Source organism: Zootoca vivipara, chromosome 14, assembly GCF_963506605.1.
Source record: "Zootoca vivipara chromosome 14, rZooViv1.1, whole genome shotgun sequence".
In the NCBI taxonomy this organism is placed as follows: domain Eukaryota; kingdom Metazoa; phylum Chordata; class Lepidosauria; order Squamata; family Lacertidae; genus Zootoca; species Zootoca vivipara.
This window is the reverse complement of record NC_083289.1, coordinates 3,130,353-3,152,109: the sequence shown is the minus strand read 5'-3', so window position 1 is coordinate 3,152,109 and position 21,757 is coordinate 3,130,353. Positions and strand designations below refer to the sequence as shown.

General features: G+C 42.7%; 1 protein-coding gene across 6 annotated transcripts in view; it reads right to left on the bottom strand.

Annotated features, from left to right (window-relative positions):
• The window catches only part of TJP1 (tight junction protein 1), a 132,676-nt gene that overhangs the window by 67,609 nt on the left and 43,310 nt on the right, over positions 1-21,757 (bottom strand). For all 6 annotated transcript variants that reach the window (XM_035131818.2, XM_035131816.2, XM_035131817.2 and 3 more), the window contains exons 2-4: positions 10,454-10,510; positions 3,606-3,730; positions 2,375-2,477 (exon numbers count right to left, since the gene is read on the bottom strand). In XM_035131818.2, coding sequence (XP_034987709.2) covers positions 2,375-2,477; positions 3,606-3,730; positions 10,454-10,501 — 276 coding nt within the window. In that variant the 5' untranslated portion in view covers positions 10,502-10,510. The remainder of the gene's footprint in view (positions 1-2,374; positions 2,478-3,605; positions 3,731-10,453; positions 10,511-21,757) is intronic.

Here is a 21,757-nt window from a genome sequence, read left to right as displayed (position 1 = left end):
TAGGTGGACATCCCCTTGGTCTTTTAAAATGGTATACTCTCCACACCAATAGTGCTTTACTCTATCAACTTGAATAGTTGTTTTTTTACCACATGCCCTGCTTATGTGTATTTTAACATTTTAGCTAAGAGTACAAAATCCAAAGCATAAATGAATGAAAATCTTAAACCTGATCAGGTTTCATCTGGGAACGGAGAAAGGTCTGCAGAGGAATTCTATGTGAACTCTGCATGTTCAGAATTCTGCAGAATACCTAGACATCCAAGATGGTTTTTGCTTGGTTTGCACAACAACTCTAGCACAGTGCCAGCTGTGGAGTACCAGTAGCACATCCCAATGGATTGCTTACTTAAGCCTTAAGACATTTTTGCACATGTGCTATCCTGCTTGTCAATGCTGCCGAAGAGCAGGGTCACAGACAGAGAGCCTTGTGTGGGCACAATTTAGACCTAGACCCACTTTGCTCAGCAACACTGCCTTCAGACAATTTGTCCTGGAATGCTAGCCCTGCAAAGCAAACATATTCCTTTCCTGTTTCCAGCTCCCCTGCCTGAATCCTCAAAGCTCCACCTCCCTGCTTCAACTTTGAACCCGCAAGTGCTGATAAGCAGATCAAACATGCACACCTGTGCCAAAAGGTTTAGAAGGCACAGTGCACTGCTGAACATTTTGTGCCTCTGTTCCCAATAATCTTAAGTCCTATAGGAAAAAGTAAGGCAAAGGACCCCTGGATGGTTAAGTCCAATCGAATTAGACTATGGGGTGTGGTGCTCATCTCTGCTTTCAGGCCAAGGGAGCCAGTGTTTGTCCATAGACAGCTTTCCCGAGTCATGTGGCCAGCATGACTAAATTGTTACTGGCGCACAGAGGATGTGATGAGTGCCAGAGCACATGGAAACACTGTTTACCTTCCCACCGCAACGGTACCTGCTTATCTACTCACGATGGTATGCTTACAAACAGAGAGGTTGGCAGGAGCCGGGAGAGAGCAGGGCTCACCCCGTCGTGCAGGTTCGAACTGCTGACCATATGATCGGCAAGCCCAAGAGGCTGTGGCTTAGATCACAGTGCCACCGATGTCCCTTGAGAGCTATATTCTGTCTTTCCCACAACTAATGAATTAAAGGCAGCTTATAAAGCATGCTTGAACAATGCTGTTTTCAGTCTCAGCTGGGGTAGGTTCTTAAACCTGAGAAAAAGCCAACAGACTGACTTAAGCCCACACCTGAAAATGAAAATCCCAACCCTCTCTTTCACTCTGTACTCCCCCACTCATCCATTATGGCCCTTGTATTTCATAGAATCATAGAGTTTGAAGAGACCACAAGGGCCATCCAGTCCAACCCCCTGCCAAGCAGGAAACACCATCAAAACATTCCTGACAGATGGCTGTCAAACCTCCGCTTAAATACCTCCAAAGGAGACTCCACCACACTCCTTGGCAGCAAGTTCCACTGTCAAACAGCTCTTACTGTCAGGAAGTTCTTCCTACTGTTTAGGTGGAATCTTCTTTCTTGTAGCTTGAATCCATTGCTCCGTGTCCGCTTCTCTGGAGCAGCAGAAAACAACCTTTCTCCCTCCTCTATATGACATCCTTTAATATATTTGAACATGGCTATCATATCACCCCTTAACCTTCTCTTCTCCAGGCTAAACATACCCAGCTCCCTAAGCCGTTCCTCATAAGGCATCGTTTCCAGGCCTTTGACCATTTTGGTTGCCCTCCTCTGGACACGTTCCAGCTTGTCAGTATTCTTCTTGAACTGTGGTGCCCAGAACTGGACACAGTACTCCAGGTGAGGTCTGACCAGAGCGGATTACAGTGGTACTATTACTTCCCTTGATCTAAATGCTATACTCCTATTGATGCAGCCCAGAATTGCATTGGCTTTTTTAGCTGCTGCATCACACTGTTGACTCGTGTCAAGTTTGTGGTCTACCAAGACTCCTAGATCCTTTTCACTAGATCCTTTGACTGGACTTACCTGTCCAGGGGTCCTTTACCTTTACCATTTTACTCCCAAGCGTATTCTTTAGCTGCTGTTCATTACTAGGCAGCAAATGCAGGAGGAAGTTCAGGGCTGCAATCAATGGATACCATGGGAGGGCTAAGCATATCCCCTGTGGCCCCAGCTAATAAGTAATCAAGTCTGCTTTAGGGTTTCATCCCCCACCCCCCGCTAAAATGCCTAGAGCAGTTCAAGCACACATAGCCAACGTCTTTTAGCAAAAAGTTATTTTTAAAAAATTGTGCTATTTTTTGACAGATGTCAATGAATCCACCATCAAGGCTGCAATCATTTTGTTTGAGCAATTCTGGTATATGAATACTTTGCACACACATCTAGGAGTATGGGATAAAGCACCAACTTACAATTTTGGCATTTTTACCACTTTTCCTCAGCTGCTGAACAGCAAAAGCATGCTCCACATTATCCATAGAAACACCATTGACCATTGCAACACGGTCATTCTCCCTGGAAAAAAAATAAAATAAGTAAGAGGCTTGTTGGTAAAAGAGTAAAGAAAAACCCTTGAAGAAAATGAGCAAAGCTTACTATTACAGTGGTACCTCGACTTACGAATGTCTCGACTTCTGAAAGTTTCGACTTCCGAAGTCCGCTAACCCGGAAGTATTTTCGCCGTGCGTGCGTTCTGCACATGCGCAGAAGCGGTGTGCGAGCGGTATGCACAAAATGGACGCTTCGACTTCCGAAGTTTTCGACTTCCGAAGAGCGCTGTGGAACGGATCGCCTTCGTAAGTCGAAGTACCACTGTACTATGCTATATAGCCATTCCAACAGAGGTGCTTTGTGGATGCAGATCTTCTCTTCCACAAAGTTATCAGAATGTTTTGTTCGTAATATTCATCATGTGCTTCTACATTTCTAAAGTTCCTTTGCTATATTTTTAAAAGTTGATGCCACCAGCTCTGAGACTACAGACACACTTCCCCATCCCATAAACATTGTTAAGGGGGATGAAATGGGTCAGCTGCAAGAAGACTGCACACTGCCTCCTCCAATGCTTGAACTTCTTTTGTGCCAATCATGATCCCTTTAAGTTCACACCAACATTAGGCACAGTCAATGGCAAACAGGATTCCTCAAACCTATTTTTTGAAACTGGATGCAAAAACCAAGGTTAGGAGCAAATTGTGTTTGACGGTCACACCCATGCAGGCATTGGCAAACCATGGTGAAGTGAAGCAGGGGGAGGAATCAAGGATGCAGAGAGAAGACGGACAGGGAAAAGGTCATAACCCTGCCATGCATTTAAATCACATTTGTACCACTTTATTCCAGTCATGCTCTCCCCCAAAGAATCTTGGGAACTGTAGTTTACCCACCACACAGCTAAAATTCCCAGCACTCTTAAGCAGCTACAACTCACTGGATTCTTTGTGGGAAGTCATAGGATTTAAATGTATGGTGTAGCTATGACCTCACTGAAGGAAATACGATCCTCGAGTCAAGCCTATTCCTTCAACAATGGTTAAGGAGAGGAAGAATTAATTTTACAGCAACACTTACAGGAACAGAGGATAAGACGATAAGCAGGAATAAACCATCCCCATACTGCTCCACTCCCCAAAATTAACTTACTGTAGTAGTCCTTCTGCTGGGCCTCCTTTGAGCACATCAGATATAACGATAGATGTTTCTCCACTCTGGAAGTGTGGATTATCTCTTCCGCCAGATATTGCGATACCAAACCCAAATCCTGGAGCCTATGACAGACCAGAAAGAAGCTTGGATTACAGGTATCAACAAGTTCATGTAACAGTTAACATTTATACCATCTATTTAAAAATGCAGGTATTAGGATTTTGAACAAAGCAACAACTTTATACCAAGCAAAGCATCCTGAGACACTCAATTTTTTCAGTTCACAACCTGTTGCTCTCAGCCCTTCATTCTCTTCCTTCCTCTCAGAGACAGAAACCAGCCTATAATACAGTCAATGTCACAGCATCCCCAAACATGGGGAAAAAATGAAGCTTTGGCTTCCAAATGGAAAGCAGAAGATGCAAGACAATGATAATCACAAATAATCCAGTTCAGTTTGTAGAGGCTGTATTGTTTCTCTCTTTGACCTACCAGTTTCCTTTTACAATAAAGAATCTCAAATCAACTTGACAAGAATAAAGTATGGCACATAAAAACAGTTTAAAATCAGAAAAGAATTAAAACACTTAACAGCACAAAATGGATAACATGATCATCCAGTGATGTACTAATAAGGATCAAGTCCTACCCACCCCACTAAAAAGATGACCACCACCATAGGAGGCTACAGTGGTATACAGAAAGGTCTTAAGTCTGGCACCTAAACACTGATGGAGAAGGTACCAAGTCAGTGAGTCTCCCTGAGAAGGGTATTCCCCAGGTGGGTGGGGGTGGCACCACTGACAAGGCCCGTTTTCATGAAGTCCCTTCCACAACTCCCTTGGGTGGGGCACACAGAGAAGCCAGAATATTTAACTTGAAAACTGAGTGTATTTGATCTGGAGTTGTCAAAGCAACAGGTGTGGATGCTACTTTTTTCCATCAAAGAAAAGACCATTTTGAGGTCATAATACAGGGGTCTACTCTAATTCTCCCTGATCTTAAAAGCTTTAGCACTTCCCCTTGAATTCCAATTAATTTGATCTTACTTCAGACCTGCTGCACACATGGTTTGGACCAAACAGGCAACCGGAATCTTCTGTAGGGAAGGTGTGGCCATTGAGGCTCCCTCCATATGTTGTGTACTACAACTCCCATAATCCCTGGCCACTGGCTATGGTGAAGAGGCTAATTGGAGTTGGAGCCAGCAATATCATGCCCAAAACGACAGGAGCATAGCTGCCAAGTTTTCACTTTTCTCGCGAGGAAGCCTATTCAGCATAAGGGAAAATCCCTTTAAAAAAGGGATAACTTGGCAGCTATGGACAGGAGTTGCCATTTTAAACAAAGGGGCATGCAGGAAGAAGGTGGTCAACCCTCGCTTGGTTTCAAGTTGGATGTGAAAACACTTGATCTCATCCAATACTTCTGAACTAAGCCAATGCTTGCTATGATCCATGCATGCATAATCGAAAATGGATGGAAATGTGGGCCTTGCTTCAAAACTATTAATTACACCCACATGTAATTGATCTATTAGCTGAAATGCAATAGTTTCTTTAGTAAGTTATCTTTAATTAGACATGCAACTTTTTAATTCTAACACGGTATACAAATATTAAGAATTGGTTTTAGTCCAAATGACTGTCCCAATTTAAAAAATAATCGCTCCCTGTAATGAGACCATCCTCAGAAGAGAAGCAGCTTCTCCAGGTGTTTCTTCCCTGAAAGCTTTTACAAGGCCAACTCATGTGCTTTATATTCCACTATAATTTAGCATGAACTCTAAACCCAGAGGAGCATGAAGACACAGCATTCCATCTTGCATGAATGCCTCTCTGTATGTTGCATAGTACTTACTTTTCATGTTTCACAAGTGTAAGCTGCACTCTAGGAAAACAATACCAGGAATAGTTACAGGTAGGTAGCCGTGTTGGTCTGAGTCGAAGCAAAATAAAAAAATTCCTTCAGTAGCACCTTAAAGACCAACTAAGTTTATATTTTGGTATGAGCTTTCGTGTGCATGCACACTTCTTCAGATATCAGGAATGAAAGGTTGTCATCTGGTGGTTTTGTTAGGGGATGTCGTGGAGGAAGTTTGACAATGACTTTAGTATTAGGATCCCAGAGGTTTTAAAAAATAAACCCCAAAAACCTCACGGGGGGACGGGACTTTTTCTCTTTTTTTAAAGGGCATTTAGTCTACAATCCTAAGAATGCTGGAAGGGTTGTTCCAATGAACTAAATAATATATATGGGATCCCCCTCTCAGATATCATGGAAGTCTCTGGCCCCTGACCCCATCAAATGGTGGAAGCTTGGGGGGCTGCAGAGGAGGGTGGGAAATGGCTCAGATCCTAAGCCATCTCAGCTGCCTGACACATTCCCAAACGAGGCAGAGATTTACTCCAGATCAGGCAGTGGTGTAAACTCTCCTCCTGATTTCTCACCCAGTATTCCCTAATTTTCCCAACCATTTTTTTCTCTTTGAAAAAAGGGAAGCTACAAAACAACCACCACCACCAAAGAACTCATTTCTCTGTCCTCACTTCTGCCCTGCCAGCAAGAGCCCAACGAGAGCTCAGGAGATAGTGATTGAACCACCTTTAATAGAAATACTGTTTATCACACATCATCATTAAAGGTAATAATGCAAAGCATTCTTTAACTGCACACCAAAAGGCAAGAAAGATCTTTCATGAATGCAAGAGTCTCAGTGAAATATTTTGTTTTAATTTACTGGTGTTCCTATATTAAGACTATAAACTCGGTGTTCACATCAGACACAATACAGCTCTGAACACGAGGGACTGAGGATAGACAGCTGAGTGGGGTGGTCCTGGGGTTCTGCGGGGTACACCTGGGGGACTGCTTTCAGGGCCTGCTTGCCAGCCTTTTTGAAACATCTGGCTAGCAAACAGAAAACTAGACTCAATAAGCTCTATGGCATCATACCCAAGGGGCATTCTTATGTTCCATACGTGCCTTATCTCAAAGTATTATAGTTTTCTCCAAATTTTCAAAGGAATACTTGATCAGGACTTGCCACAATTTCAGTCCAACTCACAGCTGGGCAAAAACCTCCACCAGTCAAGAAATATCACTCCTCCCATTCCTGGTAAAAACCTTAAAAATTATGTCTGTTGCAACTTCTCCTGTGGTTTTACTAATCCAATTAGCAAAACAGATGCTTCTTCACACAGAACAAAATCCAGCCTTTAAGAAGTCCAGCCAACTTGAGACAAGAAGGAAATGAAGGAACACCTCTTATTATTCCAATTTCTGATGGTGAAAGGCGGCTAGCTTTCAAACTCTGGAAAGCTCTCTTTCAGTCAGGAATTAAGAGCATATGGTGCAGTCTAGCTCTCTGTGTTACTTAGGAAGGCCTCTCATTTAAAGCTTTATTCCCTAGACTGCAGTATATGTCTCACTGCACCAGCACACTGGCGCGACAAATCAACCTGAGATTGTCAGGCAATCATATTGTGGTGATTGAATGAAGAAGTCATAAGAACATAAAGAGCCAGTCCAGCATCCTCTTCTCACAGTGGCCAACCAGATGCCTGTGGGGAACCTATAAGTGGGATTTGAGCACAAGAGTTTCCAGCAACTGGGATTTAGAAGCACCACTGCAACCATCCTGCCTCCTGTGGAAGGGAGTTCAATAGTTTAATTATACACTGCGTGAAGAAGTCCTTTCTTTAATCTGTCCTAGATAAGGTAAGCTGGATACCTTCATCTGCTCCAGCTGCAACAAAACACACGTCTCCCATTTTGGTCTCTACAGCCACAGCAGACTTTACCCCGATGGAGCAGTATTCAATGGTGTCTCGAGACAGATGGATGCCAACACACACACACACACACACACACACACACACACAGTTTCTTTTTGTGTGTTCAATGATGGGACACACTAAATTGGCTTGAATTGTTCTATCTAATCCTATTATATTTCAGTCCACAATCTATGGAAGTCAATGATTGCCAAGATAGGTAAAGGTAAAGGGGCCCCTGACCATCAGGTCCAGTTGTGTCCGACTCTGGGGTTGCGGCGCTCATCTTGCTCTATAGGCCGAGGGAGCTGGCGTTTGTCCGCAGATAGCTTCCAGATCATGTGGCCAGCATGACAAAGCTGCTTCTGGCAAACCAGAGCAGCGCATGGAAACGCCGTTTACCTTCCCGCTGGAGTGGTCCCTATTTATCTACTTGCACTTTGACGTGCTTAGATAGGACCATGCATTTTTAATGCACAGCAAGACAGGAAGCTGTTGGAGCACTCAGTCATCAGGGACAGGATAAGGAATGCTGAGCCCTGTATCATAACTGAGTCAATATACTAGAATTTCCAGTGTTATGACAGCATTAAACTGTGGTTTGTGGTGGCATGATGTAATCCAACTAGACTGATGTTTAAACTACTCTTAAATATATGTTGTGTGTTATGCATTTTAAAAGTGGCCAATCATGTATCAACTTGTGCAGCTACAATTCATCTCTGAACAGCATACACATAACTAGTCCACTGCTACTCCCCCCCCCCCAATTAACACAAGCACACACTCCTTCTCCCAAGTGGGAAATTTAAAAAGAAGCATAATAAAGCTTCAAGAGGAATGTGGCTTTTCCATATTCTCCCAGAGATTCCAAACTGAAAAGAGTCCACAACAGCTTATCTAATTTTACATTCCTGCGCCAAAGCTTGAGGGTGCTTAACTTAAAGGGACATCCCCCCCCCCCCGTTGATCCTATGCTACAGGCTTTACCCCTCCTGCAACCTGGGAAAAGCAAGGGGGGCTACTTTGGAGGGGTGCATTTTCTTATATGTTGTCATGAACAGTCATGGTGGAAAAATATGTGGCACAAGGGGGATGGGCAGGGTGTTCTTTTCTAGCTGCTGAATTCCTTGAAACACGTTTCTTGTTCACGGAACTTCCTGTTTTTAGACCTGTTCACACAATGTAGCTAGCAACATCTTTTGCTATCTTTTGCCAAACCAAAATTTTTGAGATGCAATGGCATTCTTCAATCTGCATAAAATTAGGCAAGTGTGCATGAGCTGTTTTTATATTCTGTCGGTCATGAAGAGACTGAGCAGAGAGGAATGTTCTTCCAACCTCTGGATATCTTATTCAGCCACTCTCTGGACTTGCGTCAGGCAGTGACCATGCGCAAGTCCACACCTTCCCATTAGTAACGCCACTGTCCCCCTCTTTACCAGCCTTTCATCACCCGGCAAGGCTATTTTGTCCCGTCAGGCATTTGAGGAGGAGTGAGCCAAGAATTATTTTTGTAAGTCATGATTCTGAAATGTAAGATATATTAGTTTTATGGTGGGTCTTTTTAAATTTATATGCTGTGCTATTGCATTTATTTCTTGCTAATCACCGCCCTAGGATTCCCTTGGGATGGAGAGTGGTTTAAAAATAAAATGAATGGATGTATCTTTTCGATCCTAGGGGCTAGAAACTTTTATTTTGTCTTGTCAGCCATACTGAACAATTTCCCAGATTACAAGTTTACTGCTCTTAACCACTACACCACACTGGTGTGTGTGTGTGGCAGTTTAGCAAGCAGATCTGTGAAACGCTTCCTGACCTCCATTCAAAGGGGGTGGGGCTTGGGGTGCTGTGAAGGGATGGGCAAGGTGGTGGGTTAGAGCACTTGGCCAAGGGGCTAGTGGACAGGCAGGGTTGGCAAGCAGGGCAAGCAGCCCCCAGTTATTAAATAAAATGCTAGAATGCTCTTGTCCTTCCTGGGATCCCAAGCTGCAAAACTGGCTGCAGGAAAAGGGCCTCCAACAGGGATGTGTCCATCTACGCTCCCCTGTGATTTGTGTCCCTTTACCAGCACTGCTTGGTCCAGCAGTTTAAGCAAAGTTGGCTGGCTATTGACACCTCCTATTGCCTTCTCATTCTATGAGGAAGCATGGTGCTTTGTTCTGTCCTACTAAGGTACTTAACTGTCTTCCCCAAGTCATCTAGACTTCTTGGCCACTTGTGACTTCCTTGGGAAGCTAATACCATTCCTATTTAAATATTTGGCCCCCTGCCCCCTTAATCCATGCTCAGAAACTCTGTAACCAAATACAGCTTCCTCCCAGGAAAACCTCAGTCTTGCTCTCTTTCTGTACAATGTTGGGGGTTTGTATTGGGTCCCAAGCCATCGAATTCTACTTAGCACTGAGAGCAACAGTAAAAAAAAATTCAATAAGAACTGAAGCCTTTAAGAAGTCCAATGTTCTTTATGAAGCTCAAATTATGTCCAATGGTGTAGTAGTAAATCTTTATTACGCTCACCGACCAGTACAGTAATTTACATTACATCATTAATGTTTAAAATATTTATTTTTAAAAAAAGTCCAATGATGTTTTCTGCGCATTTCTGCAGAACCCAGACATGAGAAAGCATTTTACTGGGGCAGACGACTGTCCACCTAGGTCAGTATCACTTACACTGACTGGGAACAACTCTGGTGTTTAGGCAGGGGCCTTTCTCAGCTCCCCTGGAGATGCTGGACCTTCTGCTTTCAAAGGATATGCTCTACTTCTGGAAATAGCTGGAAAGCTGAAGTTAAAGTGGGGGAGGGGATCCAGCTCCCTCTTGCCCAAACAAGAGGCAAGCTAGCAGCCCCTAACCCTGGAGTGCTGCTACAGAAAGGTGGTCAAGAGACTATAAATAAACTATTATAAGCAGTTTACAATCACACTAATTTCAAACAACGGAATATGACACAACCAGTTTCCTTTCTTTTTTCCTTCCGGACATCTGGATTTTTGCTATTGTTTTCAAGAGCTAACAGTATCCTGAGTTATGAACACAGATCTATAATTGCAGAAACTTACCCTGTGAAGTGTCACTGTGTGTTGTTCCCATATAGCTGTTTCTTCCATTGTTGTGCTCTGATTAAAAGGGAAGGAAAAAGTAATCAACATTACTTTCTTGCCGTTGCTAACAATCCAAGTACAAGTGTAGTCTTACAAGATGCAGACAGAGATGACTTTACAGCCAACCAAATATTTCCTCTCTCCTTTCTTGCTTTCTTTACCAGCTAACCTGAGGAAGATTTCTGGAGAACTTGAAAGTTTGCACACTATTTTGTGATACCTTGGTGTACTAATGAGGACTTTAAAATGTACATTTTCAAAATGGTTTTGGGTCTTCGTAACAGTGATAAAATGAAGGCAGACAGATAGCACATTTTTGTTTTGTTTTTGAATTAAATTCACAAAGCTAATCAGCAGAACATCCTGTGTTTAACTGGACTACATGGACAGTTGTCAACTTTTCCTATCAATTCCTCTATTTTCAGCATGAATAACTACAAGATTAATGTGTCGTGCTTTGTCTAGCTCAGCCACTCTTAATTTTTAATGTTATACAAAGAAGTCTTACAACACAGAAAACCCAGATAGTCAACCCTGTTTTAAAAAAATACTTATTGATATAGTTGACAACCCATATTCAGGGAACACAAAGCAATAAATTTCTTCTAGTCCCCATTATCACACGGCTTCAGTTTTTCTTTAACATTCTTTCCTTATGTACTGATATAATGCATCTCCTATAGTGGCAAATACCAGTGGGCTGCATTTCTCTGCCCTCCATTTAACTGTGCTTAAAACACACTTTCAGAACACTTAACAGAAATATGGCTATCAGAAGCCACATAAATGAAAACTGCGTCAAGCAAGTGCTTCTAATGAAATCTCTGGCATCTTACACTAACCATCCAAAGAGATAAACATGCAACATCCACATTCTCCTGGATTATTTCAGTAAGAATTTAAGACTGATGGTATTAGGGCTCCTGTTTTAAGAAAGCCCCTTGAGCTCTTCTCCCACCCTACCCAGCAGAGCAGCAGAAAAGATAAGAGATAAATAATTTGCAATCAAATAAACAAGCTGAACCAATCTAGCTTCCCCTCCTCCGTAAACCATAATTAAAATTCTGAAAAGGGTGAAAATGTACAAATTATCAGAGAACAGCTCAAACTACTCTCAACACAACATGCAGAATGCACGAGATTTTTAAGAGTCAATAAACATGTGAAATGTTTGTTATAGTATCAGCACTCTCTCCATTTCACTGAACAATGCAAATGAATAAAACTGGTTCTGTGCCCGATAGCCTGATACAGCTACCTATCATTTAAGTATCTTCCACCTTCCCGACTACAAAAATACTGTGGTGCTTTGTTGAGAGAAATATCTTTTGGCACACATTTTACGCTAGGCATGGATTATGACATGTTGAGCTACTGTACTATAAGGAAGGTCACGTTTAACTGACTCTGCAGTTCCGTATATGCTAATCTTCTCTCACGTGAATTCCAGCGTAGTGGAACAAAATGGGTTTTTATGTCAGCCAGCCAGATTAAAGAGTGTTGATAGGAGCATATTTTAAAAACTGGATTACCAGAGGGGTTTTTTTGCTTTAAATGTAAGTGGTGTTATCTTTAGAAAGCAGTGTCTTCAAGACGAAACATTAATGGTCATAATGGGCCAAAAAAAGAGGGACAGGAAAAAACTCACACCAAGCCTTTTTTCCTGCAAGACCCATCATTCGTGAGAAGTGGCCTGGGCTTTCAGCCTATACCTTTTACAAGGAAACACCCCAAACAAGACACTTTGTGACAGGTCAGCCACAAACCCTTTGTTAAAGCCAAAGTAAAATCTTAGATGGAATGACTGAATTGAATGAAGACACGTGATTGTTTTTATACTAATGCTACAGTTCTTTTCTATGTCCAACCTGCAGGGAGACAGGTTTCATATAAAGATCAAATTCTGTTCAAAAATAGAGGCCTTTCCCAAGAGGAAAAAAGGAGCTGTTTTCACAGGGCTGGTGGCAGGATTGGCACAGTTCGGCACCTGCAAAGCACCACACTCCGGTGCAGCCCACTGCCACTCTCTGGAACTTGTCTCCTTCCTCCTCTGGGGTCTTCCTGTCTGTTCACCTGCTCTCCCAACCCAACCCTAAAAACAACGGCAAGAGCGAGGAAATGGAAAACCATCACCTGCTTCCCCTATGATTTCCCTCTGGCCACAGAAACGGAGTGGGGCAGTAAGGCCTTGCCCAAGGGCCCTCCAAAAACCGAAGCCAGCATTGTTATTTTGCTTAAATAGAAAGATGCCAAATGCTTGCAGTTAAACAGACTTCCCTTGTAAGAGTATATAAATACTTAAAGGGGGTTATTTTTTATTCCTTGACCCACAACCAATGAAGCTACCCACCCACACCCAAGTACACTTTAGTACATGCACAGGATAGAATCCTAAGCCTGTTCCCCGCCTTTCCACTAGAATTAGTCATTTGTTTCCTCTGCATCTTTGGGTGCCCTCATTCTGCCAGTTTAAAAAGTTTAGCCCTGGCAAAAACAAGCCACAGCCTAAATACTACCCCCCTTCAACATTTGCATTTTTAAAAAAGGAATCCAAGCTTGAATCCAAGCTCCCAATTCTGTCCAGGCATAGCCACTAACTGATGCAGTTGTTTTGTTAATAGATTTCTCCAACATCCTGCCTACACAAACCATAATCTTGGAAGACATAAATCCCTTGGAAAGTTAGTTGAAAACTTTGTAAACAAACCACATTCCATTCTTATCAGATTGTGGGAACATAGCCAAAGTTATATAATGATATTTAAGCGAAGTACTGCTTTTCTGGAACTCTTGTTTAAATATTTACTGGAGGTGGGGGGCAAGTATCCAACTTTGCTCCAATTTTTACACCTGATTTTTATTTAAATAATGAAGAAGTGCCAATTCAATACTCTGTACATTTTTGCCTTGTTGCTACTGGCATCTACTGATTAAAAAACCCCTGTACACTTTGAGAGTTGTTTAAGATATTGCCTGTTAACAGAGAGGCAACAGCATCAAGAGAAGCATTTCCTCCCAATCGTGTTTCTGTATCTGAGTTAGCAAAATGGTTCTTTCAGGGAACATGCACAGCTGTGGACTCAGGAAAGTAATCCTGGAAATGACCGGCTGGTTTACGGGGGCCCTTATTATGTTATGTGGGAGAAAAACAATTAATTTCTTTTTCCCCGTCCAGTATTATCTACTCCTGCCCCCGAACCAAAGGCACTTCAGAAGGATACCCTGAGGAAAATCCATACCCATTGCCTTGAGGGGTATCTTCGGGAGAAGAAAAGGCGAAGGAGTAAACAAATCTAAGATGGTTAGATGGAGTCTTGTACACTTCCTTCCAGCAACTCCTGCAGCTAGGCTGGTACCAAATGTATTGCTCCGCTTTCCTTTGGACCACATCAGCAAGGCTGACAGAGAAGTTTTGTTGTCTGGGCAGCCCAGGACCTCCATACCAACTGCCCAGGCTTGCACTCTGGAGAGGTCACTTCAAAACAACAAAAACAACAACGCAGGAGGCAGCAGTTATGAGTTACAGGTCTCTGCAGCCACAGCAGGTGCTGTGATTCTCCAGCAGTTTGACTTCACCTCTGGAGTTATACTCCATTGTCTCTCAGACAGATGGATGCCAACAACCAAGACACTGAAGTAGCATTTCAGCACCAGCCTAGGAGCCATGGGTGACAAGGCAAGCATGCAGGCAAGGGGGGAGGCTGCAGTGACAAAGCAGAACACTCCCACCTACCAGCAGTGAAACCAGGTGGGCTGCCACAAGCCCACCCACCCCCCAACCAGCATGGAAGTGTGTCAGGCTTTTGCAACAGGGATGGAGCCCTCTTATCATTCCTCAACCACTCCCTCTGCAGGCTAGTAAATTTTGTGCCATTACTGACCCACAAAATTTCTCCACAGCGACTTGTTTTTAAATGTGATGCATAAAGAATACGTCTTTTCCTAAAGGAAAAGAAGATCTTGCCTGCTTTATATTTAACCATGTTTGTTCACAGTTATGAATAGTAGCGTTGTTAGTAAGCTGAGGATGGGGTCGGAATGTGTTATCCAAAAATGCAGCTGCTTTGTGTTGCCCAAGGAAAATATAATCAGTGTTTTTGTAACATAGCACATAGCTCAGCCACTTGATGGTATATTCAGACCAAGAGCTAATGAACCCATTTTATGGGCAACATACACATACACAAATGAAAAGTCCTTGACTCCCACACCCCAATACACCTCTGGATCAGGGCCAACAAGCCTAAACACCTAGAGCTCTGATTTCCATGCATTTACAGTTATGAGGAAAAGAAAGTGCAGCCTCTTTGAATTCTGTGGTTTTACATATGGAGCCATAATAACAATAATCTCTTAGCAGGTCTTAAAATTAGGTAAATACAACCTCAGATGAACAACAACACATGATATATTACAGTGTGTCATTATTTATTTAACAGAAATAAAGCAAAAATGGAAAAACCATGTGTGAAAAACTAAGCACACCTTATGATTCTATGGCTTGCAGAACCACCTTTAGCAGCAATAACATGAAAAAAAATTAGGTGGGGCATTATGCATCTCTCACATCATTGTGGAAGAATTTTGGCCCATTCTTCTTTACAGCATTGCTTCACTTCATTGAGGTTTACTGGCATTTGTTTATGCACAGCCCTATTAAGGTCCCGCAACACATTTCAATTGGGTTGAGGTCTGGACTTTGACTGGGCCATGGCAACACCTTGATTCTGTTCTTTTTCTGTTGTAGATTTGCTGGAGTGCTTGGGGTCCTTATCCTGTTGTATGACCGTTTTGACCAAACTTCATTTGACTGTAGAATACTTTGGTATACACAGGAGTTCACGGTCAACTCAATGACTGCAAGGTTCCCAGCTCCTGTGGCTGCAAAACAAACCCAAATAATCACCCTTCCATCACCGTGCTTGACAGTTGGTATGAGGTGCTTGTGCTGATATGCTGTGTTTGGTTTTCACCAAACATGGCACTGTGCATTATGGCCAAATATCTCCACTTTGGTATCATCTGTCCAAAGACATTGTTCCAGAAACCTTGTGGTTTGTTCAGATGCAACTTTGCAAACCATGCTGCCATGTTTTTTTAGAGAGAAGAGGCTTTCTCCTGAAAACCCTTCCAAACAAGCCATACTTCTTCAGTCTTTTTCTAATTCTACTGTCATTAACATGCTAACGGAGGCCTGAAGAGTCTAAGATGTAACTCTTGGTTTTTGTTGTTGTTGTTGTTGTTGTTGTTGTTGTTTTCAATTTCTCTGAGCATTGCACAGTCTGACCTTGGGGTGAATTTGCGGGGGTGTCCATTCCTGAGAAGATTGGCAATTGTATTGGACTTCCGGTCTACCGCCATTGCTGACCAGTGGGAGAATCTCGAGCTCCAAGATTCTCTAGTGCTGCGAGGGAGGGGGGAGCCGTGAGAGCGCCGCAGACCCCCAAAAGAGCCCCAGATCAAGCGTTCTGGGGACGTGGGGACTCAGCAGCACCTTTTCTGTCTCCTCCGCTCCCCGGTAAGCTCTATTAAGGGAGCCAAGAGCGAGCGGAGTGGAGACGTGGTGCCTTGAGTTAAACTGCTACCCTCGCAATGTGAAGCTCCGAGCCGGCAGCCTGTGGAGCGGTGGATTTTTTATTGAAAAGATTTGGACACGGGAGGAGATTAAAAAAGGATGTTGATCTCCTCCATTGAGCGAATTGAAACGCAGTTAACTTGCCCGAAGCCGGGAATCATAGAATCATAGAGTTGGAAGAGACCACAAGGGCCATCCAGTCCAACCCCCTGCCAAGCAGGAAACACCATCAAAGCATTCCTGACATATGGCTGTCAAGCCTCTGCTTAAAGACCTCCAAAGAAGGAGACTCCACCACACTCCTTGGCAGCAAATTCCACTGTCGAACAGCTCTTACTGTCAGGAAGCTGACAGGAAGTTTTTAATCACCAAAAAGTGGGCTTAAAACTTTCCCCCTAAGGCAGGGTAAAGGGGAGAAAGGTTGAACTTTGTAAAATCCTTGCAAAGGTTCTTTAATTTGGTCTGGGGAAAATCCCCCTGGAAGCTGGAGTCGGGTCCCTGGAGGGATCATTGAGCCGCCATTATATCACAACAGGATGGAATTTGTTTACCTCTTTGAGGCTGAAAACTGTCAACATTGAATAGAGCGTAAAATATAGGGTTGTGAATAAGAAGTTTGACAGATGCTCTTTTCATAAATGGATATATGAGTTTTAAGATATGAAGAATTAAAAATGAGAGTTTTTAACCAGATCGGGCATAATTTCTGTTTCTAAAGTTTGGAAATACGAACTGTGCCATTTCCTGCTTGTAATCTGTGCTGTTCCCACAAAATTGGAGACAACCAAGATGTCAGTACAGTCATACCTCGGTTTAAGTATGCCTCGGTTTGAGTATTTTCAGTTTAAGTACGCCTCGGTTTGAGTATTTTCAGTTTAAGTACTCCGTGGACCTGTCTGGAACTGATTAATCCACTTTCCATTACTTTCAATAGGAAAGTTCGCTTCAGGTTAAGTACGCTTCAGGTTAAGTACGCTTCAGGTTAAGTACGGACTTCCAGAACCAATTACACTCATACCTCGGGTTAAGTACGCTTCAGGTTGAGTACTCTGCGGACCCGTCTGGAACAGATTAATCCACTTTCCAGTACTTTCAATGGGAAAGTTCTTCACTTCAGGTTAAGTACGCTTCAGTTTAAGTACTCCGCAGACCGTCTGGAACGGATTAATCCACTTTCCATTACTTTCAATGGGAAAGTTCGCTTCAGGTTAAGTACGCTTCAGGTTAAGTACAGACTTCCGGAACCAATTGTGTTTGTAAACCGAGGTACCACTGTAGACACATCATCTGACTTTATTGACTTTCAAAAGGAACTTTTTGGAATTGCTTTTGGATTTTAAAAGTGAACTGCGTCAAAATACTATACAGATTGATAAAATAAAACAGAACTGTGCAAAAAGTGAAAAAGGATTAATCCCAACAAAGTATGAAGAGAAGCAAGATGAACAATCATCAGCCATGGACAATGTAATTGAATTCAAAGATGATGAAGAAGCTGCATGGAACATTGTTCCCTCAGTGAGAGGGGGGGGAACAAGACTCATGCTTGATTCAAAGAGTCTTCAAAGAAGAACCAGCATGGAATAATGCCCTCCCAATGAGAGAGGGAGGACAGGATCCATGCTGGGGCCAGGATCCATGCTGGGGCCAGAACTTAAGGGGAACCAAAACTGAGAGAGGGCTGAAATGTGGAAATGTAGTTGGATGGTATTGTGCAACAGCTAGGAAATTGGGGAGGGAGCAGGGGACGAAGAAGGGAGAGTGGTGGATAGGTGGTGAAAGAGCGGGTGTGGGGTAAGGAGTAATAATGGATGTTATTTTCTGACTGATCAAGATGGCCCGAAATTGAAAGAGCTATGGAACTGGCTGATTCAACTGGGAGACCCTGAGTCCGGGGGGGGGGGCTGAATTAGATTTAAGTGTTTAAATGTTATTATGATAAAAGAAATAATATTTGAATGTATGGAAAAATTTTGGGTATAAATTTGAGGCTAAAGGGAGTAATAGAGGATAGATGGATGGGAAAATAAATTTAGATTTGGATTAAGATGAATTATGGGTGGAAGATAGTTGAAGCTTTTAAGAATAGAAATAGTTGTGAAATAATGAAAAAATGTGTTAGAATGATTTAAGATAATAAATGAAAATTGCTTAATTTGGAGTTAAAAATGAACCCAGTGCGAGGGGAATCAAGGAAGTCTACAATGTTAATTAAAATGTTAGAATTGATATGTTTTTCTTCTTTATGTTTTTATTCTTGGGGGTTGTTTTGTCTTTTAGTTTTTGTTTTTGTGAATTTTTGTAACTTGTAATGTTTGAAAATGAATATATATTATTTTTGGGGGGGAGATTGGCAACTGTAATGAATGTTTTCCACTTTTGAATAATCTTTCTCACTGTAGAATGACAGACATAAAATTGGTTGGAGGTGGCCTTAGAACCCTTCCCAGTTTTATGGGCAGCAGCACTTGCTTCTCTAAGAGCATTGTGTCATCTGAATGCTCCAGATCAGCATACTGCTAAAACTTTGACTTTTATAGAGGTGGGCACACTGGCTGATGATCAGTTAAGCAAGGACATTTGATTAGCAGCCCCTGTCTGCTATGTAGCATCTTAATTCTTAGAAGCAGTAAAGGTGTACTTAGTTTTTCACACATTATTTCTCTATTTTGGCTTTATTTCTGTTAAATAAATCATAACACAGTGTAATGTGTCATCTGAGGTTGTATTTACCTAATTTTAAGACCGGCTAAGGAACAATGATTGCTATTATGTCCTGATATATAAAACCACAGAATTCAAAGAGGGTGCACTTCCTTTCCCCCATGACTGTATGTTGTCCTTCAGTTTCACATGGCTGCAGCCATGTGGAATCTTTTCCAGTCTGAGGCCTGCATTCTCTTCTGGGCAGCCTTCCAGGAGTCACATGCCAGCAGTGGGCCAGACAAGGAGAACAGGTAGTGGAGCAAGGAAACACAAAGTTTACCTTTTGCAGAGTAGCCTGGTTAGCAGGCAGACAAGCAGCACTATCAAGAGTTCAATGAATATTCCATCCAGGCAAAAACTCTTAAGGAGAGTTGGTGGGGCCTGGGGAAAGATCTGAGGAGAGCCAGATACAGGTGCTTGTAGGGCCACATTTGGCCCACACACCCAAGATTCCCACTGTTGCTCTTGGTGAATCCAGAAGCCGAAATAACTTCCAAGCAGATGCCCAGGGCCCCTTGCAACATATTGGCATCAAGCGATCAACAAGTTGTCTAGAAAACAGAACACCTGAACCCCAGTCAAGACTAGTGTTGACATGCAGAGACTCCCAACACGCTTACAGAGACTCCCCTGGCTTGCAAAGGGTCCCCTTCCTCATCTGGAATTAGGCTTGAAACAGCATTAGGTTGTAGCCACTTATAATAGTTTGTAGTGTGTGCTTCGTTGTAGCTTGCATGTGGTACTCACAACTATTTCTCTGGTTTGCAAATGTGCCCACAGACCAGAAAAGGTTGGAGGTCCCTGCTGAAGCAAATAGTGCTGGGTTAGATCATGCATCCCCAAACTGCGGCCCTCCAGATGTTTTGGCCTACAACTCCCATGATCCCTAACTAACAGGACCAGTGGTCGGGGAAGATGGGAATTGTAGTCCAAAACATCTGGAGGGCCGAAGTTTGGGGATGCCTATGTTAGATGGACAAATAAGGTGGTCTAAGGCAGCTTCCTATGATAAAAACCAACAGGGACCAGCAAACTGCATTTCATCTAAAAACTTCTACTATTGATGTCTTCTTACTTGGAACTGCTCTCAGGAAACTGAAGTGTTCCAAGAAACACTATTCAAAAGGCATCACCACTATATAGTGTGAAATGTTTGAGATGCAACCCGAAGTTGCACAGTGAATCCCACTGCTTAAGAGTTGGTTTTGGACTCTCCCAATCATTTTCAAGATGTGCACATTTGAGAGGTATCCCAGGCACAATGTTTCTTCCCTGTCTCTGCTTACAGCCATTGATGTTGATGTTCTTTCTTTCATGATGATTTGTATTTATGTTACTTGATTGTCAATTCCACAGTCAAGTTATATATTTTTAGGGAGCTGCGTATAAACTTCACAAGGATTTGTAGCTACAAATGACAGGGTTAGTAACTTTGCCTGTATAATTTTGGCCACACCATTCATTTTCTTATTTAAGTTCATAAAATACAGAGGTTTTAGATTTCTAACCCTTAACCTGTAAGCCATGTCATGCCCTCAATCTTCCTTTGTTCTGTATACTTTATACATTTTTAGATGTGACAAGCATTCCGTAAAGGCTCCAGGATGTTTCCTGCATGATAAGCAGCCAAGTCTACCCCCCTTTTTTTAAAGATCAGAATGAGTGGGTTATCCTCTGGGATATTCTGAAGCAGTCATCCAAAAGGGGTACAACATTTGTTGCCAGATGACTTATGTAATTTGAGTATGAAGAAGAGCATTAAAGCAGCAAGCAATTTGTGTGACATCACACAAAATGAAAAAGCAAAAATTACCCAGCCAGTAATACATTTAACTTTCACCTCTACAAACATAATTCCTTTGACAAGAAAATGTACGTGGGCAATTGTCTGCTCCCTCATCTTTTTAAAAAAAATGGAGGGAGAAACTAATATGAATAGCTATATACAATATTTTTACCACAGGGGTTCCACATCTGAATTTTTTTATTAAAAAACTGTCATGAGCATTACAAAATACCCTTTTCGTAAGAGATACTCAGATCCCATTGCCAAAAAAGCAGACAAAATACCCACAACTCTCTGAAAACAAAAAAATACGCCCCCCCAAAAAAAAACCAGGAAGCACACGCCAAAAAAAGGAAACCCGCCAAAAGAGAGTGGGTCTTGGCAGAAGGATGTCTGAGGCCACTGCAGTGCCCAAGGGCCCCATGTGGGGAAGCCACAGGCTGCCATCTTAAACACATTTATTATGGAGCAAGCTCAGCAGAGCACATGTTACTTCTGTGCAAGCTTATTCGGCATTGCACTGTGAAACACTCTATCTTCTATATATATAAAAATGTAGGCATTGTGCACACGGATGAAACAGCCTTTCTCCATAACTGCAGAACTACAATGTAACAAATTTGGCCACAACGTTCCATGCCCATCAGGGAGGGATCTGGAATAGTTTTCCCCCCCAAAACCCCACACCTTTCACACCTAAAATAATGATTAAACACAAAAAAGTGGCGCCCAAATTAGACGTCATCACCAGAAGCTCTGAAGACTCCAGCAGCTGCGCTGCCAGATGACATCACAAAATTCCACAGCAACCAACAGTCCTTTTGCAGTAGGGCCTTTCACAACGGGGGGGGGGGCCACAGGGATGAGGCACAACAAAGGGATGGGGGACACATAGCCATGGGGGGGAGGGAGGATTCTGAGTCAGCCAAAGCAGTGGGGGGTGGGTTGGGACAGGGAAAACTGAGTAGGCCGACTGCCAAAACGGCCATTCCACCTCCAAAGCCCAAGCCCAAAGCCTCTCCCGGCAGCTGCATTAATAAACACCTGGCAGCATTAGGCAGTCATTCATCATTTCTCCTTACACGCACTTGGGGGCACGGCAAGGGGTTTTTGCTTTTTAATTTAGTGGGTGTTGTATAACATGCGAGGCTACGGCGGCCATTTTAAATAAGGGCAGTTGTGCCCCTTTTAATCT